This window comes from Colossoma macropomum, unplaced genomic scaffold (genome assembly GCF_904425465.1).
Source record: "Colossoma macropomum unplaced genomic scaffold, Colossoma_macropomum, whole genome shotgun sequence".
NCBI lineage: Eukaryota > Metazoa > Chordata > Actinopteri > Characiformes > Serrasalmidae > Colossoma > Colossoma macropomum.
This window is the reverse complement of record NW_023494796.1, coordinates 33,904,015-33,928,393: the sequence shown is the minus strand read 5'-3', so window position 1 is coordinate 33,928,393 and position 24,379 is coordinate 33,904,015. Positions and strand designations below refer to the sequence as shown.

Genomic DNA, 24,379 nt, shown 5'->3' with positions numbered 1-24,379 from the left:
CTTGTTCTACATAGATGTGGGAACGGAGAGCTGATCCCAGTTTGACATATTTTAACCACTCAAAATAAAATAATAATTATTATTATTATTATTATTAGTAGTAGTAGTAGTAGTAGTAGTATTAATTTGTAAAATAAATTCAATGATTCATGAATGATGATCTCAGAGAGTGACGTCCCCATAGATATACATACCTAGATGCCGCGTTGGGTCCTACCAGGCACATCAACCGCGCCGCCATTTTAGGGTGGTCAACATCGCTGCTGGACTGTATTCAGTACCATTACAGAGCGGCAGTTTAATACAGATACTGTCCAAAATTACACTATTTCAGGAATATCACACTCAGAAAGTGGGATAGGATTATATAACGGAGGGAACGCAGTGATCCACACTCATGTCTGTGTGATGTGTATTGTTAGTGTGGTGTTTGTGTAGATATGGCCGTGTGGTTGGTGAAGCACAGAGAACCTGTTGATGTGATTGTTTTTCCTCTGGTTTTATATTAAGCTTTTTTCATTTAGTCTATTCAGAATCTTAACTTTATGTAGTAGTTATTGATTTACAATGATGGTTAATGCTTTGTAGGTAAATTATAGCATTCCTTAATCTGTGTAGATATTCATAATAGATTAACGTTAGCACCTTCTTACACGAAACTTAAGTCAGCTTCTTATTTGCCAAATTCTTGTTCGAATTTTCCCGTTCCACCTTAAATGGTGCAGCTTCAGGCACCAGAAAGTAGAGGTGAAATGGGAAAACTCGAAGAAGCTGGTGAATAGGTAGCCATTCAGCTTCGTCCTTCTTACTGTGTTTTGGGGGAGTTTATTTTATTTTTATGTGTATTAAGATTAGAAGTTGATGATTTGCTGATGTGTCTGATTGTTTCTACCGGAGCTCTGAACTCGGTTTTTACTGTCAGCTGCAGACTGAATGCTCTCCTGCTGGTCCGGACGGCTAATTATCACCATCAGTTATTAAAGTGATAAAAGATACCGAGAGCAGATCCGAGCAGAGTAGATTAATCTGTGTCTGAGGATTATAACAAAACAGATTTGGTGAAAATCGGTTGAATAATAAGGAAGATGTGGCTGATTTAATCCTGAGACTCTTCGTCTCTCAATACAAGTGAATCTGTTCACAAGCGGATCTTGACCTCTCCAACATGGCGGACGTGCAGGCGTATCGCCTCAGATAGAGAACAACAGACAACGTGGCATCTACGTATGCTATGGGCGTCCAACTGTTAGTGACATCTGGTGGTCAGTAGTGGTGTTGCGAGTGTCATCACAGTGAAAATGTGATAGATCAGAATTATAATCATTTTACTTCGTCAAGTAGGATACATATAAAAATAATTAGTCTCGGTGAGTCACGCATGTACGACTCACTAAACTCATGATTTATTTGTGTACCAGTTTGTCTTTTTGGTTCTCAGTCCAACACAAACACTGTGCTTTGGCCCACTCAAGACAAAAACCTCGGGCACCCTTGATAAATAGACTCTATAATAAAACCTTAAAGGAACCTTAGTGAGCCAGCAATGTCACTTTAAGTTCTAACTGATATAAAAATTAATATAGATTTACAAATAAAATCGTTGCAGTAGCAGCATCTAAATTAAACGATATCTAAATTACATCTAAACACCTTTTCCTGTCCCATATGAAAAAAGGAAAAACATCTTGGAAAGTAAAATAATCTTATAGTCAATACAGATGTATATTTCTCATTATGTGATTTATGAGAATATTCAGGTTGTTTTCATTTTGAAGTCTTATTTCATCAGCATATAAAACAACATGATATACCAATGAAATAATTCCACAAAATCTTGTTATTATTAAAAAGAAGTCAAATAATCATTTCATATTTTAGAAAAATCCCATAATGACTTAGGCATGAAATATTTTCACTACATTTAAGATGCTCTCACTTGCCTAGACATCTTTTCTTCTTCTACAGTGGAGGTCAGATGGGGTGAAAGAGCTGTGAACAGCACTGTTTGAGGAGCCTCCTCAGAGGAGTTGGTCTTGGCCTTGTTTGTGTCCTGACTCTCAAACCCTCAGTTGGAAATGATTTTAGCTTTCCAGCTAGCAAAGTTGACCGGAGAGGAGGAAAAGACCCCAAAGCTGTACAAACAGAAGAGATTTATTGATTCATTAGTGATTTGAAGAATAATGCTGGAGAACATCAGAGCTTTAAACTGTACAAATATCATAAACACTTGATTAACACAGCACAGAGAGATCATTAGCTAACTTCCTAAACTCTGACTCACACGGACACAACACTGATTATTCTGATCAGATTCATCAATCAGAGAATTAATCAGATTCATTTTAATCCAACCAATAAACAGAAACGGTCTGTGTCTGGGTCTTCTACTAGATAAACTTTTCCTTGACTCAGTCTTAATACGATAAATAAATAAATCCAAACTGCTGCAGCATTTATAAAAGAAAACAACTCACACAGGCACATTTTTATATCCGATATACATATAATTCAACTCTCATTTCCCTTTTAAAACAGTATTTGTGAAGTATTTCCATTGCAAAATAAGGTGTAATCAGAGAGAGAGGAGAATTTCCACTCTGCAATGTCTTCCGGGTTTCTCAAACGCTAGAGGGCGCTCACGAGCAAGTCCAAAATGAATGGGTTAAGGTGGAGCATTTGAGCAAAATCATAGTTTATAAATGCTTAAACATTTTCAATGTAAAAGAATTCAATCATTTCCTGAACACAGAGCAGCATAAAACTTTTTAACACTGCTGTTATATTTTTAAGAGCTTTTAAACTCGAGTTATAGGAGTTTAAAACGGCACCTCATGTACATTCATGACGTCAGTGAGTGCTAACAGCCAATGAGCCGCTCCGCTCGCCAATCATCACACTCTACCAGTAATGTTAGCGTCCTGCTGACCCGTTTGCTGTAGAAAAAAAGGAAACATACAGGTGAGATTTCTTTGTTTTTTTAATAAAATCCATCCTCCTACTTTCTACAGTTAAAGGAAAGTTCTGGTTCAGTGATTAGAAACTATTTTAACTTTTCATTTTTAGCCACTGAGCTCCATTTACTCCCATTCATTGAGGACTCACTCGCAGGCGCCCTCTGCTGTTTAGCAGTCCTGTTTATGATATAATGGGGGAAACAGGAAGAGGCCAGGCTCCTCATAAACCAGCTCTGGTGTAATATGGTAAAATCTATTTTATTACCAACCGAATTAGCTTATCTTTCCTGCCTTAGCGGCGCTTCCGCTTCCTCTGGCTTGTTTTACGTGTAAATAACTCTGCTGCCGCCCTGTGGACAAACTCAACATTACAGCAGCTCCGTTCCTCAAACTGATCTCAGAGCAGCTTTAAAGTTTGAGTTTTTGTTGTAGTTCGGGATGTAGACATGGGAGCGGAGAGCTTATTATTATTATTATTATCCATTTGCAACATAAATGCTGTGATCCATGAATGTGGACTTAAGTGAGTGGCGTCCTACTGTTAGTGACATCTGGTGGTCAGTAGTGGTATTGCGAGAGACATCACAGTAAAATGTCATACATCATATATATTAGAATCTTTTTATTTCGCCATGTTTGATACACATACAAGGAATCGATCTCGGTGAGTCACACATGTATGACGTGTAACACACTGAACAGACCAGACACGCACATAGACTGTCAACAAGTATTTAACTAAGGCACAAATAAGATAAACATAGAATGAATAGAATAAAGAATAAGAGAGTAGAGTCAAAATGAAAGGAGCTGAAGAGATGAATTTGTGAATATCTGTACATATGCAGGTTTGAGGAGAAATATAACATGATAAACATTTTATACAGTATATTAAAGAACGATATGAACATCTGTAAAAGAAATGCAGCATTACAATACTTGATTTTTTTTAAAATAATATTCAATTTCCCTGAAGTTTTAACAGAAAGGAAAAAAAAATAGCAAAAACTATCAATATGACTTTTATTAGACATTTCACACACTAAATCCTATTTAGCGGGATAAATTATGCACCTTTTCCAGCGAAATATGCAGCATTATGATGAGATCCATGACTCAGAAAAGTGTGTTGTGACAATTTACCATAATAATGAAGTATGTTAATGTCAGCCACCCCTAGTTTAAACTGAGGACACCTGTTCTGGACAGCCTATAACTCTAATTACATATAGCCTGGTATAACCAATGCAGACTGTTCTTCGTCAGTGAGAATCTTCTTCACTGCAAGTTCAGTCTTCAGTTTCCTAGAAAAAGTCTACACATTCACACAGCTCATTCTGGATATTTTTAGATACATGACAGTCTAGGCCAGGGGTCGCAACCCAAATGTAGAGAAGAGCCATTTTGTCTTTTCAACAAGAATCAAACCACCTTAACAGCCACAACATTTTATGTCCATTTTACCATCTTGGCTGTAAATGTCTCAGTATGTGCTGATGTACTAATATAGAAAAAAAATACAATATAAACGTAAATGCAAACTCACTTTGCTCTGCTTTAAGCTTTAGCTCAGCTACAGCCACTTTTCTCACATCTCCAGCAGGAAACCTTTCCTCAAAAGTAGAACAGTTTCTTGTAAAATGTCTCTCAATGTTCCACTTTTTACGAGGCTGAAGTCGCTTCTTATTCTCCAGCCTCTCATTCGAATGTTCCCGTTCCACCTTAAATGGTGCCTGAGACGCTAGAATGTAACTGCTGCACCATTTAAGGTAGAACAGGACAGTTCGAATGAGAAGCTGCGAATGAGAAGCGACTTCAGCCTCACGACTTTTTAGTGTTTGTCAGTTTCTCGTTGCAGATTAAACGTATCAGGAAACCAGCTGGAGTCATTATAAACACAAATAAGTCAATTCATCTCCAAATTATTGATGTTCATCTTAAATCTCTCTCTTTGCCGTTTTGTTAGCTACTAGCTAGGTGAGATTGTTGTCTGTGTTGCTATGGTGACCAGCAGTCTGTGCTGATCTTCAGGGTTAAAGGGTGAATTAGCAGTTCTACATTAACTCCAGAGTTTAAGACCATTTATTGTTAAACTGTGTTGAACGATCAGCAGAGCTTTATTTTACTGTAAAGGAGGATTATTTTATTTTTACCTACTAATCTGATTCTGCTGTGGAGCCACAACAGGGAAGTAACAGAGCCGCATGTTGCCGAGCCCTGGGGTAGACTATACATAATGTCCTGTGTATTATACATAATATATTGTTGCTGTCAGAACAAAACCTTATATCTCCAAAAAGGTAACTTTACAACAGAAAAACATGTTCTTAACTTTTGCAAGTGTAAGTTAATGGAGAACTGATTTATTTCCAGTGGACCGTTTCGGTTGGTCCACTCTTTCTGAAATCCTAAAACAATGTAAATGGCAGCTAGAATTTTAAATTATGTAAAAAATGTAAGGTTTGTCCCAACTGTGACAACATACTCTATTATTAATTTGTAAAAGTAGTTACTAGCCAATGCCGACACACTTAAAAAGATGGTTCTTCAAGGGTTCTTGTATATGTCGTATATGGTTCAGAAGCTTTTTCAAAACGAGCACCAAAAAGGGTTCTCCCGTTGTTACAATGTCAAGCTTGTATACAATAGAAGAACCATTTTTGGTGCTATATAGATATATACAACACATTCTCCATCAATCTGAAGATCCCTTACATGATGCAAAGAGCCCAAAGTTTTATTTGTCACATACATACAACCAGCAGTGAAATGCTTGGATAACTGCCCACTCACATGAAGTAATAAGGTAATAAGGGGGACATATGACATGAAGTGAAATATAGGGCTCAAGCAATCATGCAAAGGGATCTTTGAGTGCTAATGGTTCTTTATAGAACCATTTTCTTTTCTAAAGAACCCTAGAAGAACCATCTTTTATTCGAGCGTAGTTTTGCCAGTCAGTCCTTCACTAAAATAAATTGTGTGCTGCACTGTTAGAAATAAAGGTTCTGTTCAGGTACATTTTTTGTTCATCAAGGTACAAACAGTGTAAATGTTCCCTCAAAGCTCCAACAGTGGTTTTAAGGTCTGATTGTGAACCTTAAATAAGTTTCTCCAGGTGAAAATTTCGTATTTGTACCTTTTCATAACCGAATGTTTTAAAACAGAACAGTAAAATAAAAGCCTGGAGACGAGACGGGGTGTGTGGAGTCAGTACAGCTTAGTACATATTAATCGTAATTAAAATTACAATTATCATTGTATTATCTTGTTTTTTCAGTGTATTTTGGTCCTTTTCTTCATAACAAGCCTGAAAAAATTTCTAATAGCATGCTAATGTCTCGGTAGCTAGCTAGCTAAATTTCCCGTTCCACCTTAAATAGTCCAGCAGTTCTGATGCCTGAAGCACCAGAATGTAACTGCTGCTCTATTTAAGGTGGAACGGGAAAATTCGAACAAGAATCTGGTGAATATCTGACTTCAGCTTCATATCACTGAATAATTAGGGGTGGGTGATAATAAATAATTGCCCCCTCTTTGAAGTCATATGATGCCCTAAATGTAACTAAAGCCCAGCAGTGAGGAGCTGAACTTCACCCTCCTCTGCTATCACTGCAGACGCGCTGGGTCGCATAGAGAGCGCCGCTAGGAGCCTGTTAATGAAGCAGTGTTTTTTGTTTTGTTTTTTTTTAAATTTGAGGGTTGTCCCATTTCGTAGGGCAAGATTTCAACCACTACCACTTGTAACTCAGTTAGGGTGACACTCAAAAACAAGGGGTAGGGGTAAAAAGAAAAAATGTTCTTAATGGGCCTTAATGTTCATTATTTGCTCCTGTGTGATCCGGCCTGTGATGTTCTGAGTATTGAGTCAATGACAGAAAGTAAATGCTTCTTGCTGTTGTTTTTACACCTCAAGTTCAACCCTGCGTTCGCATGCGTTCAGTGTGAGAGCACCGTTCCGTAGCGACGTGCCTTTATGTGGGGCAAACTGACACTGGTCAATGATACAGATGCATGAATGCCTTTATATTTGAGAGTCTTGGTGGCTCTGATTTGGTACTATAAACAGACATTTCTTTCTCATGCTGCGGTTAAAGAGGCTGATTTATTCTGTTATTTCAGACTGATGGCACTAATGAACATCAAGCTGTTCTGATAAATACTACTGGAACACAATACAGTTAAAAGAATGAATTACACCTCCTCATCTTCCCTTTGTCCTGACTAATACACCATCCTGCTTTCCGCCAAACCTAATTATCTCACAAACCGTGGCACTCGGTTAATCTAATCAGCCTGAATAATGCTGTAAGAAGGTGTACAATACATCTTTAGACTTGACCTTTGACAGATGTTACCTTGAATTCATAACAGTGTATGAACCTTGTGTCCATCCTTCATGCCACCATCCGCCATCAGACTGGAAATCAACTGATATTTTTAATTAATACTGTCCAATAAAATATTTTGTCCCTGTAAATTTGTTTAAGGACACTTGATTAGATGTGACTAGACTAGATGTGTCCCAATTCAGGGGCTGCGTCCTTTAGAGGCTGCATTTGAAGGCCGATTGCATCACGGCGGCACCACTAGGCTGTCCCATTTCGAAGGCTCCTTCATATGCGGCTGAGAAATGTGTTGTCCTTTTCCATGGTAAAGATGAATCCAATGGGTGAGTCCTTCGCCAGCCAACATATCCTGAGGTTCATTGCGTGCTGGCCAGGGTTCGAGAACATGACAGCGTCAGCAGGGGAGCAAACGGCGGCTGAGGAGACACTTTTAAATATAAGTTAGTTGAATAGCTAACGATACAAATGGTAAAGCCAATGTGGTCTGAAGCAGAACTTATGCTAATGTGTAGGTGCCGGCAGTGAAGCATCTCCAGCTCAAATAAATAAAACAATAAAAGACCAAAATCAAAATTTCTGACTCCAACTTCAAAGAACTTTAAAAGAACTTGACAGGAGTGCCGTTCCGTGATGCAGCGGTGAGGACAGGAACAGCGGTGCTGAGATGCAAACAGGAAATCCACTGTAGAGCAGACCGTCTCATTTCGGTTCAGCCAGAGAACTTGTAGAGAGGAGAATTACCACTCTAATGTCTTCCAGGTTTCTCAAACGCTAGAGGGCGCTCCCGAGCAAGTCCAAAATGAATGGGTTAATATGGAGCCTTTGAGCAAAATCATAATTTATTAATGATGAAACATTTTTTATGTAAAATAATTAATTCATTTCTGAACACAGAACAGCATAAAACATTTTAACACCGCTGTTATATATTTTGGATGCAGGCCCTGAATTGGGACACAGCTTCTTTATGTGAAATGAGCAATAAGGTGTAAAAGGGGAGGGGCCACTGAAAGAAGCCATTAGTCCAGGTACACACACAAATCAGATGGTGATGCCTTAATGTTGTTTAATATGATTCATTTGTACATTTGTAACAGTAATATGTGCAACAAACCATTTTTTCTTTGCCTAAAACAGGCAATTTACAAGATTACTTTTTTCCTAATACATACATGAAATAATCCACAGTCTCGACTCTGAAGTACATTGTTTACAGTACAGATTTTTTTTTTCTCTAAACTGAGACACAGTCTCGCATTAAGCCACAAGCTATAACACAGTTCAGTGTGCCCTGCTCATAATGTTAGACGCACATGCGGTTCCAAAGCGAGCCCTCATTCGAGGGCACTGTTGATATGTACTCTTAAAAAGACGGTTCTTTAGTAAAGGCACGGCTTCTGTATGGAACCGTGAAGACTCAAAGAAGCATTTCCATGCTTAAATGGTTCACTGCATGGTGAAATCGTTCTTCAGATTGATGGAGAATATGTTGTATACGGTTCTATATAACAGTGGTGGACAGTAACTAAGTAATTGTAATTCATTACTGTACTTAAGTAGTTTTTTCCTGTATCTGTACTTTACTGAAGTTTTTCCATTTTGGGTGACTTTTTACTTTCACTCCACTACATTTCAAAGTCTAATATCTCACTTTTTACTCGACTACATTATGAGAAATCGGTCGTTCCTTTTGGTTTATGTGTGTATAAAAACGTAACATGTCAAAACAAAAGAAGCACAAAGCAAGAGCACCAATCAGGAAACAGTGCGCGCTTAGTTTTGAGCTTGTTTTGACCTGTTGGTCATACCGACCCAGTGCAGCACACGGTTCAACATCAGTGCAACTCATTTGTAAATCTGAGTTTATACTTTTGTACCTTTACTCAAGTGGAGGTCTAAAGGGAGGAACTTCTACTTTTACTGGAGTAATATTTTACCTTGGGTATCTCTATTTTAACTCAAGTACATGGTTTGTGTACTTCGTCCCCCACTGATATATAGAAAAAGGGTTTTTCTATTGTTATGATATCAAGTTTGTGACAATATAAGAACCCTTTTCAGTGCTACACAGAACCATACACAACGCAATTTCCATCAATCAATCGATCAGAAGAACCATTTCACCATGCAAAGAACCATTTTAGCATTCAAATGTCTCTTTGAGCATTCACGGTTCTATACAGAACCACTATTTTACCAAAGAACCATCTTTTTTGAGAGTGTGGTGTCTGGTGTTGAGTATTAAGATCAGTTTGAAAGGTGTGTGGAATCAGATCATCAACAGCGCCACGCTGAATGAATCCTCAGGCTGTGGACTTACAGCCAGCTCCCCAGCCCTATTCCGGTTCATCACTGACGTTTTATGGACATAATTCAGAAATAAGGGTGCAAACTGGCAGACGGCCAGCAAAAAAACTGACCCCGAACAAACGTCGTATCCTACACAAAGGCTTTTCAGGACAACTGGGTATCAGATCCAGAAGATCTACTTAAAGTTTCTTAAAAATAAAAGGGAAGAGTCGTCTAAATAACGCCAACGTAGCACATATCAAATGATGCAGCTGCCAGTTAGCATGAAGTAACAGGACTAGCATTCGTTCACCTTTAGTCACGTTAGCACTGTTTGACGGTCAACAGACTAACGCTAACATGGCTAATAATGGATAAGACGCCAGTTAGCATGATGTCAAACTAACTTAAGCCCAGCTTTTATTCATTGCTGGAATCACATTAGCATTACATGACCAACATGTCAACAAAACAATGCTAATGCGGAGAGTAATGAACGTTAATTAACAGATAGGTTAACTGAATAATGCTAATGTGGATAGTAATGAATGTTGAGATGCCAGTTAGCATGAAGTCAAAGTAATAAGACTAGCTTTTATTCACTGCGAGCCACATTAGCATTACCTGACTAATATGTCCACAGAATAATGCTAATGTGACTAAAAACAGATGGTAAGACGTCAGTTAGCATGAGGGCAAATTCACTGCTAGCTGCATTTGCGTTATTTAACAGGTAGGTCAACTGAATAATGCTAATGTAGCTAATAATGAATGTTTAGGTTGCCAGTTAGTTTGAAGTAACGAGACTAGCTTTCATTGACTGCGAGCCACATTAGCATCATATGGCTAATATGGCAATAGAATAATGCTAACAAGGATAGCAATGGATAAGACACCAGTTAGCATGATGTCAAGGCAATTTAAGACTCACTAGAATCACATTGGCATCACATGGCTAATATATCAACAGAATAATGCTAATGTGGATAGTAATGAATGCTAAGATGCCAGTTAGCATGATGCCAAAGTAACACAGCACTAGCTTTCATTCACTGCACATCTGCATTATTTAACAGACAGGTCGACTGAATAATGCTAATGTAGCTAATAAGGAATGTTTAGGTTGCCAGTTAGCATGAAATTAAAGTAATAAGACTAGTTTTTATTCATTGCGAGCCACGTTAGCATCACATGGCTAATACGGCAACAAAATAATGCTAATGTGGATAACAACAAATGTTAAGATGCCGGTTAGCATCAAGTCAAAGTAGTAAGACTACCTGTCTTTCACTGCGAGCCACATTAGCACTGTTTACCTGATACGTCAACTGAATAATGGAAAATGTGGCTAATAATGATGGTAAAAAGCCTGTTAGCATGTGAAGATAACAGGTAATGCTCTGTTTCATTCACTCGTAACTACATTAGCATAATTTTATTAATATGTCAACAAAATAACGGTAATGTAGCTAATAATGAACGCTGACTTTGCCAGTTAGCATGACATCAAAGTAATAAGCTAGCGACTTTAGCATTACGTGACCGACAGGTCAACTGAATAATGCTAATGCGGCTAGCTGTGAATGACAGCTAGTCTTAAGGTACTTCATCGTCATTCTAACCTCAATGTTCACCATTATCTACGTTACCATTATTTTGAAAACCAGCCTTGCCTGTTGTCTTAACATGCTAACTGACTAAAGGCTAATGTGGCTAATAATGAATGGTGAAATGCCAGTTAGCATGTGAAAATAACAGGTAATGCTGTTTGATTCACTCGTAGCTACGTCAGCAGTATTTTACTAATCTGTCAACAAAATAACGGTAATGTAGCTAATAATGAACGCTGAATCTGCCTGTTAGCATGACATCAAAGTAATAAGCTAGTGACTTTAGCGTTACTTGACTGACTGGTCAACTGAATAATGATAATGTGGCTAACAATGAACGGTAAAATGCTAGTTAGCTGGTCAAGATCGCAAGAAAGACTCACTCGTAGCTACATTAGCAGTATTTTACTAACATGTCAACAAAATAACGGTAATGTAGCTAATAATGAACGCTGAATTTGTTAGTTAGCATGACGTCAAAGTAATGTAAGAGTAGCTGTCAGTCACTGCTAGCGGATTAGCGTTACTTGACTGACTGGTCAACTGAATAATGCTAATGTGGCTAATAATGAACGGTAAAAAGCCCGTTAGCAGGTCAGGATAACGGGTCAGTCTCGCTTTCACTCCCTCGTAGCTACATTAGCATTATGTGACAGAACCTTTAATTAAAACAAAAATAAGTGTTATTTCTCTGCTGCAGAGGCGCAGAGATCGGGCTCTATCCCACCATCCTCCGGCGACAGGAAGCTGTGTAGTAACGCAGTCAGGCCTCTCGTAGCACAAATGCTGTTTCCCTCCAACAAACGCAGGAGACGAACTGTTTCACCCACGTTCAGGTTTAAAACTACACCAACCATTTCCAGGTACGTTCTGAACACCTTTAATGCTTTCCGAGGTCAAAACTGAACCCCAGTAGTCCAGGTGAAGCTTTGAAGAACCATGTAAATGAACGCACAGGTCTCTTAAAAAGGAAAACAAAGGGTTCTCAGGTGCTTTAAGTCCCGTGAGTGTTCCAGGGAAGCCAGTCCACTGAGGACTGCTAAGTTTAATGTAAAGAACTCTCCTGTAAATCGGTCACCGTTTATAGCGGATCAGGAAATGTGATTAGTTTCAGTTTTGGCCCAGGCACACCCAGCGCACCAGTGTCCTCCAGGGCTCACAAGATCACCCGGTTCTGAACTCTGGAGGCCCAGCTTCGACCCCGGGGGCATCTCGCTGTCACACAACCCGGGCCAAAAATTTATATTTTTTCTTCAGCTTGGAAAAGCTGTTATTTTTTTTTCACCGTAGCATGGTTTGGTTTTTCCAGCTTAGAACCTTGAGTTCTGCATAGAACCATCTTTAAAATGGTGGAATGGTTCTTCAGACTGTTGCGTTTGGTTCTGTGCAGCACTGAAAGGGATTCTGCTATCGTTATCAATGTCAAGCTTCTAAAAGAACGCCCATTTTTGGTGCTGCAAAAGAACCACTTTCAAAAAAGCTTCCGTGCAGAACCGTTCCCAACATGTTCTCCATCAATCTGAAGAACCATTTAACCATGATGGTTCTAAATAGAACCACTCTTTACTAAAAAACCCTAAAGAACAATCTTTTTTTAAGGGTGTACCTCTTTAACAGAACTCAACTTGCTGAAGTTGTGCCTTGACTGGTCGAGCTACAGGAAAACAACTCAAAAATAAAATAAAATAAAATAAAAGTAAAATGAAATAAAGTAGCAAGACAGGAGTTGATTGGCAGACATGTTCTTCACAAGCACAGGTGAACCAGAACATTAATAACTTACCTTCCTAGTGACGAGACCTTCCACAACTCTTATTGCACTGACAAGCAACTGAACAACCACGAAAACAGTGGCAGCTACAACGTAGCACGGAACTTACAACACAAGACCTTCGGCCACCAGCCGGGCAGACAGCAACTGGACAAATGCGACAATCAAAGGTCTTACAGTCGCAGTATTCTTTTCATCATATCCTTGAGTTGTGTTCCCAATTCAGAACTCCAAAAAAAACCATAACTGAAGTTCATATTTTTCCTCCGTATGACAAAATAAACTATTCGACAGGAGACGTCACGGCATTCTCCGTTTCTTTTGAAGCAGGGAGTCTATTAGAAATGTTCACAACACATGCTATACATGATTTAGGCTTAATACGCTGTTGGGGAGTCTCAACAGGCTACATGTTAACGTCGCAGTCATTATATTTATTTATATATATGTATATATGTTCCATATGTGCTGTTCCACCGCTGGCTGCAAGTGCAGTTTATGCTGCAGGGGGAGGGAAGATCATGCTCATGAGTTTGGCTGTAAGGTGTTTAGCTACAGCCTAAACTACAGGCTTCTCCTTTTCGCGCCTTCGGCATGACCTCCGGGTTCTCTCAGACGACTCGGAACGATAACAGCAGACACAGAAGGCGAGCGCCGCCTGAAGAGCTTCGGGCGCATTAGTGTATGATATGGGACGACGTAGCAGTTGCTAAAACGTGTATAAACGAAAAAAAGAGGAAAAAAAAAAATACCCGTCACTTTCTGTATCGTCCACGTCTCGTGCCGTCGCCGAACATGGGCGCGTGCAAAGAAAACCGACTGGAGAAAGCGGAAAAAAAAACAACCCTCCAAGAACAAAAAGGAACCATAAAAACAGAAAATAAACGAAAGACGTCCGTCTACTTCTTGCTCCGCAGGCGCTTGGAGTGGCGCGGCAGGTCCAAACCCTTGCGGGGCCGCTTGAGGGACGGGCCGTCCTCGGCCGCCCCGGGACTCGAGCCGACTGGGCTGCCGGCGGCGGAGGAGGTGGACGCTATCGCCACCACGGCCGAGGAGGAAGAGGGTGCGGAGGAGGAGGTGGAGGGGGCGGAGGCGCCCACGGCGCTCTCCATCAGTTCGCGCAGCTTGTGTTCGAGCTCGGCCAGCCGGGCGTTCTGCTCGCCGATCACCTGCGTCTGCTCCAGCAGCTTCTGCTCCTGGTCCTGCAGCTGCTTCTGCTGCTCCAGCTGCTTCGCCCGCACCTCCTGCATCTCGCGCCGCAGCGCCGTCATGGAGGCGCCGTTCACCTTCACCTGCTGCTGCACCTTGGTCATCTCCGAGCGAGACGGCGTGTTCTTGGCGAGCAGCGTCATGGTGGTCAGTGAGGTGGACGGCCCGGCCACTGGAGAGAAGGGTCACAAGGGTCACTGTTAGGCATGCGTGAGGGGATGGGAGATATTTCAAAAAGACCTTCTGCGATGTTTAAAATCGAAGATTCTTCCCAAAACCCCCTCTGAGAACACCAAATCAGAACAACTGTAGTGCTGTTATGAAGTACTTAATGAAGAGCTTCATTATGTACTATTAATTAAAAGCTTGGAATCACTAAGTGATGTTATTTTATTCAATAATAGCTTATAATTTACAAATACTATGAGCTAAACACCAGAAGGGAATCACAGGGAATTTTTTTCAATATTTTAAGCTTTTTTGGAAACAGTGATAAATTATTTAATGACCAATAATACACTCTAATTACATATTTATATATTATTTACTAAAATAACAAAAAAACCCTAGTTTACACACAGTCTTCCCAAACGGAGTAATCAGCAAAGCCACGTTTGGTGCTGAATCCTTATTTCTGCACCAAACCTACGAGGCTAACATAGTAATAAAAGCCTATGCATATCCATTATAATCACGGATTACCAAACAACTCACTTAACAAGCTTGCTTATGTGATTTCGCACACCTAAAACATACGGTTATCTATAAAAACGAATAAAGCTGTGTACAAAATTCTGGCTTTCAAAACAGCTGCTACACAGCTGTGTTTTAGACGTTTGTAACATCTATCTACTTCATGTGGACAGAGGAAAAAATATTTAAATGACACTTTTCTACAAACTATCGGCAGGAAGGGGAACAGCGTTCTCTGTAAGATGCACAGAAAATTGAGCCAATAAAAGTTTTCAGACGAAAATGGTTCACTATCTATCTACTAATCATTATAGATGGTAATAAAATGAGAAACAGTGATTGAAAACACGGCACGCTCCCTTTGCCATTCATCGCAGATGTTGTGAAAATGTCGTCCACATGCAGCTCTTTCACGGTTCCTATGAGGGACATTAGAGAAGTGATTTATGATCACTCTTCTTGCCGAGCATCAAGAGGAGATACGACAGCCAGGACCTTCACTATTACAGGTTTGATACCATTACATCTCACTCGCTAAATTAAACGCAACAGAAAAACAGAAGCGGAAACAAAAGTCCCTGCAAACCCAGTGTCGGCATCTGTAACCTCTGAAATTATGAAAAACATTCACACTGACAGCTTCGAAGTGCGTAAAAATATAATGGAATTCATCGCTTTGGATGAACTAGTTTTGTTTATGAGGAAATTTGTTTACGTGGTACATATTCAGTGCACTGTAATACCACAACGCTGTAACTCGTACACTGTCATCATTTTCGTATGTTTATTTTATTTAACGCCTTTTTTGTCTCAGTACGTCCTGAATTTTGTTTTTGTCTACAAACTTTCATTTCAGTGCATGAATTCTGAATATACATTTTGTGTGTTTGTATGTTAACCCTCTATGGCACAATGTTGCCTCAGGGCAACAAACTCATTTTCCTCACTTCACAATAACATTATACATAATTAAAGACAAAAACAGGGTTAACAACAAAGGGAAGAGTTTGAGTAAGCCAATAAAAAGCATGTACTTGGTCATACTATCTTAGTCTGCACATTTAAACCTCTTTTTTTAACATTCAGTGTCAATTTATTTTTGTTTTGAGAATTTGCAGAAATAGGTTTGTTGCCTAGAAGCAACATTGTGCGACAGTGGAATAGATTAAGCCAGTCACAAGCCAGATCTCACCGCTCCAGGGAACGTGGCTCTACGTCATTTCTTCCCATAATTTCACAATGTTGCCTTAAGGCAACATACTCCAAAAAGACCCCTGTGCAAATTATTATGTTTTAAAAATGTTTTCAAATTTAATAATTGCATTGATTATTAATAATCATCATATATTTGATAATTATATAATTTAATATATATTTAATATAATTAAACTGCTCTCATAATGTGTGCAGTAGAGGGTTAACTCGACTGTATGGGTCTCACCAGGAGCAGATCCTATGAGACGTCCGGAGAGATCAGCACCCGGAAGCTTCTTCTTCAGGATGGGCACGATTTTCTCGTCAAAGTACTCCATGGCCATGGACGAGATGTCCCGGAGCTCCTGCAGGACCTCGTGAGCTCTCTGTGGCGCACGGGTCGAGTTTACGTAGCGCAGAACTCGGTATATTTCATCTATCACCTGAGAAAAGCAGGAAACAGCAAGGGTTTCAACAGCTGCAGTCGAGGGTTAACAACTGATTATCTTTTAACGTGACTAATAATAACTACCTGTATGATACAGAAACAATATAACAACTACAAGGTTTTGGAAATGAGGATTCCTGAATAATAAGACTTTTACTTCTAATTAAGTTCATTTATGAAGCAACTATTTGCTTTTTACTCAGTTTCACTTCAGTCATTCATGTCACACATCACAGTATCGCCACTGTCGGAACAAAACCTTGTATTTCCATTTTTGTCGTTTTTTGACATAATTAGAAAATACCTGTTGCTCTTTACATTGTGTGTAAATTTAATGATGAATGGACCAAAAGAAATGATGCAAAATGACTTGGAAAAAACTCTGGTTCCATTGACTTACATTAAAAGTAAAGTGTGTTTTTCTCTTCTCCTGTAAAGTTAACATTTTGGAAATACATGGTTTCTTCCGACAGCAGCGTTATGCTTTTCTGAGCACATTTTGAATATGGCCAGCACTTAAAGAACACTGAACAACTGTCAAATTACAAGGAGGGCATAATTATACGTAAATAAGTCTTATTTAACTGGATTAAGTGCAGTGGAGCATGTTACACGTTGAACAGAAAAACTTTTTATAGTTTTCATTGCATTTTTTTTTTTAAATGGGGCACTACTGGCTCTTTGTACGCATATACTGCTACTCAGTGCTGGAGCAGGTGCGCCCTCTGGTGAGCAACTGTATGTAAAACAATATGTCATCAAACCGTCATCGGAGAGAGAGACGGAAAAACAGCCCCTGTGATCTAGACGTCATAAACCATCAGCATTTATGTAGAACAGTGACTAAGATCAGCGAGTGGAAATCATTTTGTGTGGAATTACAGCTCAAGAGGTATTTACACTCACTTATAAGGGCAATTAGTCCTTTTAGTGTTGTGTCTGCATGGTAACATCTTTAAGAATAAAACGTTATACTTGAATGTTCTGTTATGTTCTTTAAGTGGCATTCCCGTTCAAGCTGACCATTATTTTGATTGAAAATCAATAAAAGGTAGAACAGTATAAAAAAAAGGCATATAATCATGGCAAACATTCATCACTAATGGCCTTGCAGTCCAATTGGAGTTCAATGATCATGTACTTTTAAGGCAAAACTCAGCATCACTATTTAACTGTGTGGTTACTGTCAGAGTGTAAAAGTGAGCAGGTACCTTGCCCGGAATGAAGCAGCAGAGATTGGAGTCGACGTATTTCATGAAAGTCATGTTGAGCAGGGAAAGGCGAGTTTCCACCGCGGCTAAGATGTCGGCGTGACGGGCCAGAGAGTGGTTCCTCCTCTCTGATTCTCTCCTGACAGACAAAACACAACAAAAACAGGGGTTTAACTTCTTTTTTTTCCCTTTTAAATTTATGATTTATTTAGAGAGTTTCCATATATATATATATATAAATAAAAACACACACACACACACACACACACACACACACACACACATATATCTAACATCAAAACAGGAGGAGGACAATTTATGTAATAACACAAATAAATAAATAATTTTGGCATCTTTCAACATGATCTCCACCCCCTGCACATACAGCAAAAGGCAGATTAAAGCGGAAGACAGCTTGGATTATCCTGTATTTAGCAAATAAATAACCAAATAAATAAATAAATAAATAAATAAATAAATAAATAAATAAATGAACGAACACCACCTTAAATCACATTTATAATACACCTCAGTGGTGCTGGAGCAAGTGCCTAGTGGCTTCTACTATAAATGTGCAGTCAAAATCAATGCAATCTACCACCTTTTAAACAGCATTAATTATTAATTATGCATGCGCTAATATATCTGGAATTTTATGCGCAAAACAATCTGGCACTGTTAAAGGGACATGAACTAAAAGGCAATTTCACAATTTTTTTCAATATATCTGGACAGTTCAATCACTGAGATGGAAACAAAGTCATTCAGGGTGGTTTGATGTGAAATGAGGTACAGAAACTTGCCAACTCACCAGATTTTTATGCAGTGGTGGTGACAGGAACCAGGCCTGCAATGTCTAATATGACTACAAACATAGCCATTGTATTTACAGAGCCAAAATAGTGGTGAATCTAAAAAATCTAATTAAATAAATAACAAAAGCCTTGCATTTACCTCTCTGCCAACAGGCAGCACATTCCTATCTATTTACCATAATAAAACCCTCTGAAGCAGCTTTTAGAGGCATTAAACGCTTCAGATGTCTGGCTCCTATCACCACTGAGCAATTCTGACTCAAGCTTCACTAGAACGGCACACATCACTTTAAACCACTTTGTTTGCGTCTTAATTATTCATGCAGACAATGCAGTGAAAAGAAATCTGTGGAATTAGACCTGATTTATCCCTGATTGACAGTATATTCACTAGACTTCATCTGTGAGTTTTCTGTAACAGGATCAGGTGTCAGTTTTCATCAAAACACCTCTAAAATGACGACCGTCTGTACCACTTTAAGAAGGCGCCTATCAAGAAGGCCAGTGTGAAGAACCGTGTTGACATAAGTGGGTCAGCCCTAATTAATTATTGACTATCCTGCTAGTTTAAAGATTCAGGCCTTTTCTAAAGTGTCAGCTTAGTGTCGCGCGCTATATTCACACTCTCCGGTATACATTCTGTTCCAATTTCCACAAGTTATTTTGAGGAATGTGAGCCAAATTCCCAGAGACTGAACTCTGCAGAAGCTACTACTGATTAGGTCACATAAACGTGGTCACTACGCCATTAATTAAACCCCATTACGTCTTCAGAATGACATTTGATCTATTCTTAACTCTGCACCGATCAGGCATAACATTCTGACCACCTCCTTGTTTCTGCGCTCATTGTCCATTTTATCAGCTCCACTTACTATATAGGTGCACTTTGTAGTTCTACAGTTACAGACTGTAGTCCATCTGTTTCTCTGATACTTTGTTAGCCCCCTTTTACCCTGTTCTTCAGTGGTCAGGACCCCCATGGACCCTCACAGAGCAGTACTATTTGGGTGGTGGATCATTCTCAGCACTGCAGTAACACTGACGTGGTGGTGGTGTGTTAGTGTGTGCTGCGCTGGTCTGAGTGGATCAGACACAGCAGTGCTGCTGGAGTTTTAAACACCTCAGTGTCACTGCTGGACTGAGAATAGTCCACCAACCAAAAATATCCAGCTAACAGTGTCCTGTGGGCAGCGTCCTGTGACCACTGATGAAGGACTAGAGGATGACCAACACAAACTGTGCAGCAGCAGATGAGCTATCGTCTCTGACTTTACATCTACAAGGTGGACTGACAAGGTAGGAGTGTCTAATAGAGTGGACAGTGAGTGGACACAGTGTTTAAAAACTCCAGCAGCACTGCTGTGTCTGATCCACTCAGACCAGCGCAACACACACTAACACACCACCACCACGTCAGTGTTACTGCAGTACTGATAATGATCCACCACCCAAATAGTACCTGCTCTGTGAGGGTCCATAGGGGTCCTGACCACTGAAGAACAGGGTAAAAGGGGGCTAACAAAGTATCAGAGAAACAGATGGACTACAGTCTGTAACTGTAGAACTACAAAGTGCACCTATATAGTAAGTGGAGCTGATAAAATGGACAATGAGCGTAGAAACAAGGTCATAATGTTATGCCTGATCGGTGTATGCTGTGTATAATACTATCTGTCCATCTGCAGAAAACAAACTAAATTTAAGCTCTCTGAAGAAAGGCCCATCATTTTATTTGGGAACTTTGTGTTTGGTTTCCTGAGTGCTATTGATTAAACCTAACTGTCCAAATTCCATATGAATCAATGCTGTTATTTTGGGAGTAGAGCTCACCTTGGCAGCTGGGCCTTGACCTGTTTCTGACAGAGGCTGTGATAGCGCTCCACTCTGAGGAAGCCTTGGTTGAGCATGCGCTGACAAATCATGTCCATGCGCTTGCACACCTACAAAAAGAGAACAAGTTAGGCTAGAATTAGTTACAGCGATAGTCTTCACGTACAGAAAAACACTGGTGAATTCATATAAGCAATGCTGAGTGTGAGAAAGGCACTATATAAATGAAACATAGGTCCACATAGTTCCCATGTGTCAAACACAAAGCCTGTGGGCCAAGTAAGACAATCCTATTCGGCCCATGAAATTACTTTAATTTTCTATTCTTATTAACCCATTTCACCCTGAGGTGCACTACAGTCCCTAGCATGCACTGCAACACTGTGCATTCCCACCCACTGTTTCCCACAACGACAATCTGTGGGCCACAAGTTATTCAAAAAGAAAAGATGCCACAGTTCAAGCAAATAGGCAGTTTTAAAAAAGCTACCATTTATTTTTATACAGTTATTTTTGAACGAGTATCTAGTGCCCATTTTCCTGTTGCAGTTCTGGCCCATTCTGAATAAACAATGGCCCGTTTGGGTCGTGGCAAAATGTTAATTAAAAGTAAAATAAAAACACAGCTGCCCCGCAGATCTAAGTGATTAAGTGACCCTTATTAGTCCCACAATGGGGAAATTTCACCTCCGCATTTAACCCATCTAAAAACACCACATACACACTAGTGAACACACACACTGCCCATGGCGGTGAGCTGCCCTATCCACGGTACCCGGGGAGCAGTTGGGGGTTAGGTGTCTTGCTCAAGGGCACTTCAGTCACGTGCTGTCGGCTCAGGGGATCAAGCCGGTGACCTTCCGGTCACAGGGCTGGTTCCCTAACCTCCAGCCCACGACTGCCCCCATCTGAGATCTGCTAAGATTTTTAATATGGCCTGGTTGAGTTTGCCACCCCTGATACAGGTGTACATTCATCAATTGAGACGGCGTTTCAGAACCGTTGAGTATCGGTATCAGAAGGAAAAAGGGATGAATGTGATCCAACCCTGCAACAAATCTAGCCTGAATTACCACATACATTGTAAGATGTTGAGGCCAGGTGTGATGTTCGCTGGGTTCTCTGTGTGCCACCAGAGTTGAGTGGTTTAAGCATTACTGACTTTTAGATGCTAGCTTCTCCGGCTAGAACTGAGCTCCACCAACAGGTGGGCATTCATGCACTACATGACCCTCTGACTGATTTTTTTCAACACCAGTTATACAGGGTGATTCAAAAAGATTCATCCGATTTCAAAATGATTGATTTCCCTTGTAAATCATTACAGATCAATGCAGTGAACTGTAAATGGTTTAAATGAGCATAAAGTTTATTATGTAATTGTACAAGGTCTCAGTCTGAACCTCCTCCAGCTGTACAGACATCAACAACACCATAGTCAAACTCATCCCATACTGGATTGAGCATGTCGGGTGTCGCTGCACTCACGGCTCTTTCAGTGCGATTTCGGAGATCATCCAGTGTTGTGGAACCAACGACGAACGCTCTGAGCTGTTGGAGCTTCACTGCCCACGAAAATCACACTGCACAGTTATGACGGATTCACTCTTATTGAAGTGGAGAACGCAGAACACTTTCTGCTCAGGGGTTGCATCTCCTTGCAGACAATTGGATTGTGATTGGTTCCTAGGTGCCTCACGGTTATAAAATTACGGCGCTTTGAAATCGGATGAATCTTTTTATACCACCCTGTATAATACACAGCCCAGTCTAAAAAAAGGGTCAACTTATACCTCAATTATAAACAACTGCAATTTAAATCGTAACCGCAATATTGGTCAGAAAAATCGCAATTAGACATTATCCATTAATCATTCAGGGCAACAGTATAGGACCTGGAGATGGACAAAGTGTCATATCATGATACTTCAGAGAGTGTATGATACACAACGTGTGAAGATATTTATTGTTTCTGACATCTGATAAGTAAGGACATTTTAAATGAACTATCAAAAACTACGAATCCAATTGCTAGTCAACATTTCACACACTGTGCTGCACTAAATCCAATTAAACAGGACTAATTATGCTCTCTTCTTCAATCAAATATGCAGTTGGGAAGTGTTAAGTACAGACAATATCAGTATGCTCAGAAAAGCACACTCTGACAGGTCATGTAATTTATCATAAAGATAATTGGACCTTTAAAACTCAACACATCACACAGTCCTTTTATAACTGCACTTAGCACCTTCAGCCTGTAAAGATAAGAAGGTGAGTGAGTGATGTTTGACAAGATAGCTCCACCTGCCCATGTCAGGCCCAGAGTTCTGTCAAGACAGCAAACATTTTTGTTAGAACTGCAATGAGAGCCTAGGTATATCTAGAATAACTAGCACACAGTGCAAAGCTGCAATTCCCAGCCTTATGAATCACGGTTACCACCCACTGGAATATGGAGTAAGCTAGTCAGCTACAGCCTTAAAGGGGAACTCCACTGATTTTTTCACTAACACTGCATAATTAAACATTTAATATGTAAACAGAGAGGTTCAGAGTGGTTCGGTGTGAAACGCCCCGTCCTAGATAAACTTACAGACTCAGAACTGTTCACAGTGGTGGTGATAGGAACCAGACGTCCACCTCTAAAAGCTCCCTCACAGAAAGTTCCTACATTAAATGGTTATGAATTCACTGCCTGATGACTGAGACACTGTTTTATGAGAGTTTTTGTCCTAAAACGTATTTGAATCAATTTATTTTAATCTACTCACGGTGGAAGAGCACCTGCAGGATGTTGTAAGGCAAAAAAATCCCTGAAGAAAACGTATTATTTCAGATTTCTCCCTGTTTTACCATCAACATTATACCTTCACTGCTGGTTTTGTATAGTAAACAAACTGTCTATATTAAAGTTGTGAGTTAAAATATATTGTGATCGATTTTCTTTAATCTATCCATGGTGGATGGATACATGTAGAGTGTTGTAAGGCAAAGTAGTCACCTGTTAAAACTTTTACTGTATGGATTTGCCTCTATTTTACCATTCTCATTAAATACAAACACTCAGAAGACTGTTGTAGGTTCTCTGGTGGTTCTGGATAGTAAACAAACTGTCTATATCTGTGTTGTAGTCATGGCGACCCCTGGTTCCTATCGCCACCACTGTGAAGACGTCTGAACCATTTCACACCAAACCACTCTGTGTCTTAATTATGCATAACATTTTTTTTTGAAAATTCGGTGGATTTCCCCTTTAGGATCTTTCCATAGCTTCGAAGTGGTTTGACAGCTGGCTGGCTGTGAAAATAGACGTTATGTTAAATTTCACGATGCGGATTTTTCGGAGTTACACAGTTCCCGTTTCCCGTTCCACCTTAAACGGTGCAGCAGCTGCATTCCGGCTGCTGCGGCATTTAAGGTGGAACGGGAAAATTCGGACCAGAAGCTGGCGGATAGGAAGCCAAGTTCAGCCTCGCCGTTAAAAGGGGCGAAAGGGAGACCTGTCCACCGTCTTTACCCCCTTAAAACGACTTCAGCAGCCTCAAACAAAGCCCGCGGAGGCCGGTTTTGCGGGGTCACGGCCAGCGGGGCTGAGGCTGAAGCTAACCGCTCTTTGTTTGTGTTCCGTCTCTCACCAGCCGCAGCAGGCTGATCTCATCGTACGACAGGAAGTTGAGGATGGTCTCGATGGCCACGATGGGGAGACCCAGCAGCGGGTTGTTCTGGTGGGGCTGGTCCGGCGGGGGAGAGGGCAGCCTGGGGGAAAGCGCTTCGGGATCCACAGCCGCTCCGGCGCCTCCCTCTGCTCTCTCCACAACAGCCGCCATCTTCTCTGGCTACATCAAGACTGGAGGAAGTGACGCGCCGTAAAGAGGCTCGGCTCGGAGGAAGTGGGGGCCGCGGGGGGACGCGTGGAGTGGTGGTCCCGGGGTCCTTTAGTTTAGTTATTTATTGATTGAGTACATACAGACCACCACAGCACCACACTGAGCCCAGGGGT

General features: G+C 40.4%; 1 protein-coding gene across 1 annotated transcript; it reads right to left on the bottom strand.

Moving 5' to 3' along the window:
* Nucleotides 1-8,344: 8,344 nt before the first annotated feature.
* fbxo28 (F-box protein 28) lies at nucleotides 8,345-24,210 on the bottom strand. The gene is made up of 5 exons (XM_036583373.1): nucleotides 24,015-24,210; nucleotides 20,377-20,486; nucleotides 17,729-17,867; nucleotides 16,317-16,512; nucleotides 8,345-14,354 (listed from the first exon to the last, which is right to left on the bottom strand). Exons 1-5 carry the CDS (start codon nucleotides 24,204-24,206, stop codon nucleotides 13,873-13,875), a joined length of 1,119 nt encoding a protein of 372 aa, XP_036439266.1. The 5' UTR covers nucleotides 24,207-24,210; the 3' UTR covers nucleotides 8,345-13,872.
* Nucleotides 24,211-24,379: the final 169 nt, after the last annotated feature.

What these genes read in the sequence shown, in the direction of transcription:
- fbxo28 (XM_036583373.1), bottom strand. Translation starts at nt 24,206, where the DNA reads ATGGCGGCTGTTGTGGAGAGAGCAGAGGGAGGCGCCGGAGCGGCTGTG. An exon ending in AGATCAGCCTGCTGCGGCTG is followed by an intron (nt 20,487 to 24,014) that starts GTGAGAGACGGA and finishes CTCTTTTTGTAG; the next exon opens with GTGTGCAAGCGCATGGACAT. An exon ending in GCTGCTTCATTCCGGGCAAG is followed by an intron (nt 16,513 to 17,728) that starts GTACCTGCTCAC and finishes TGCTTTTCTCAG; the next exon opens with GTGATAGATGAAATATACCG.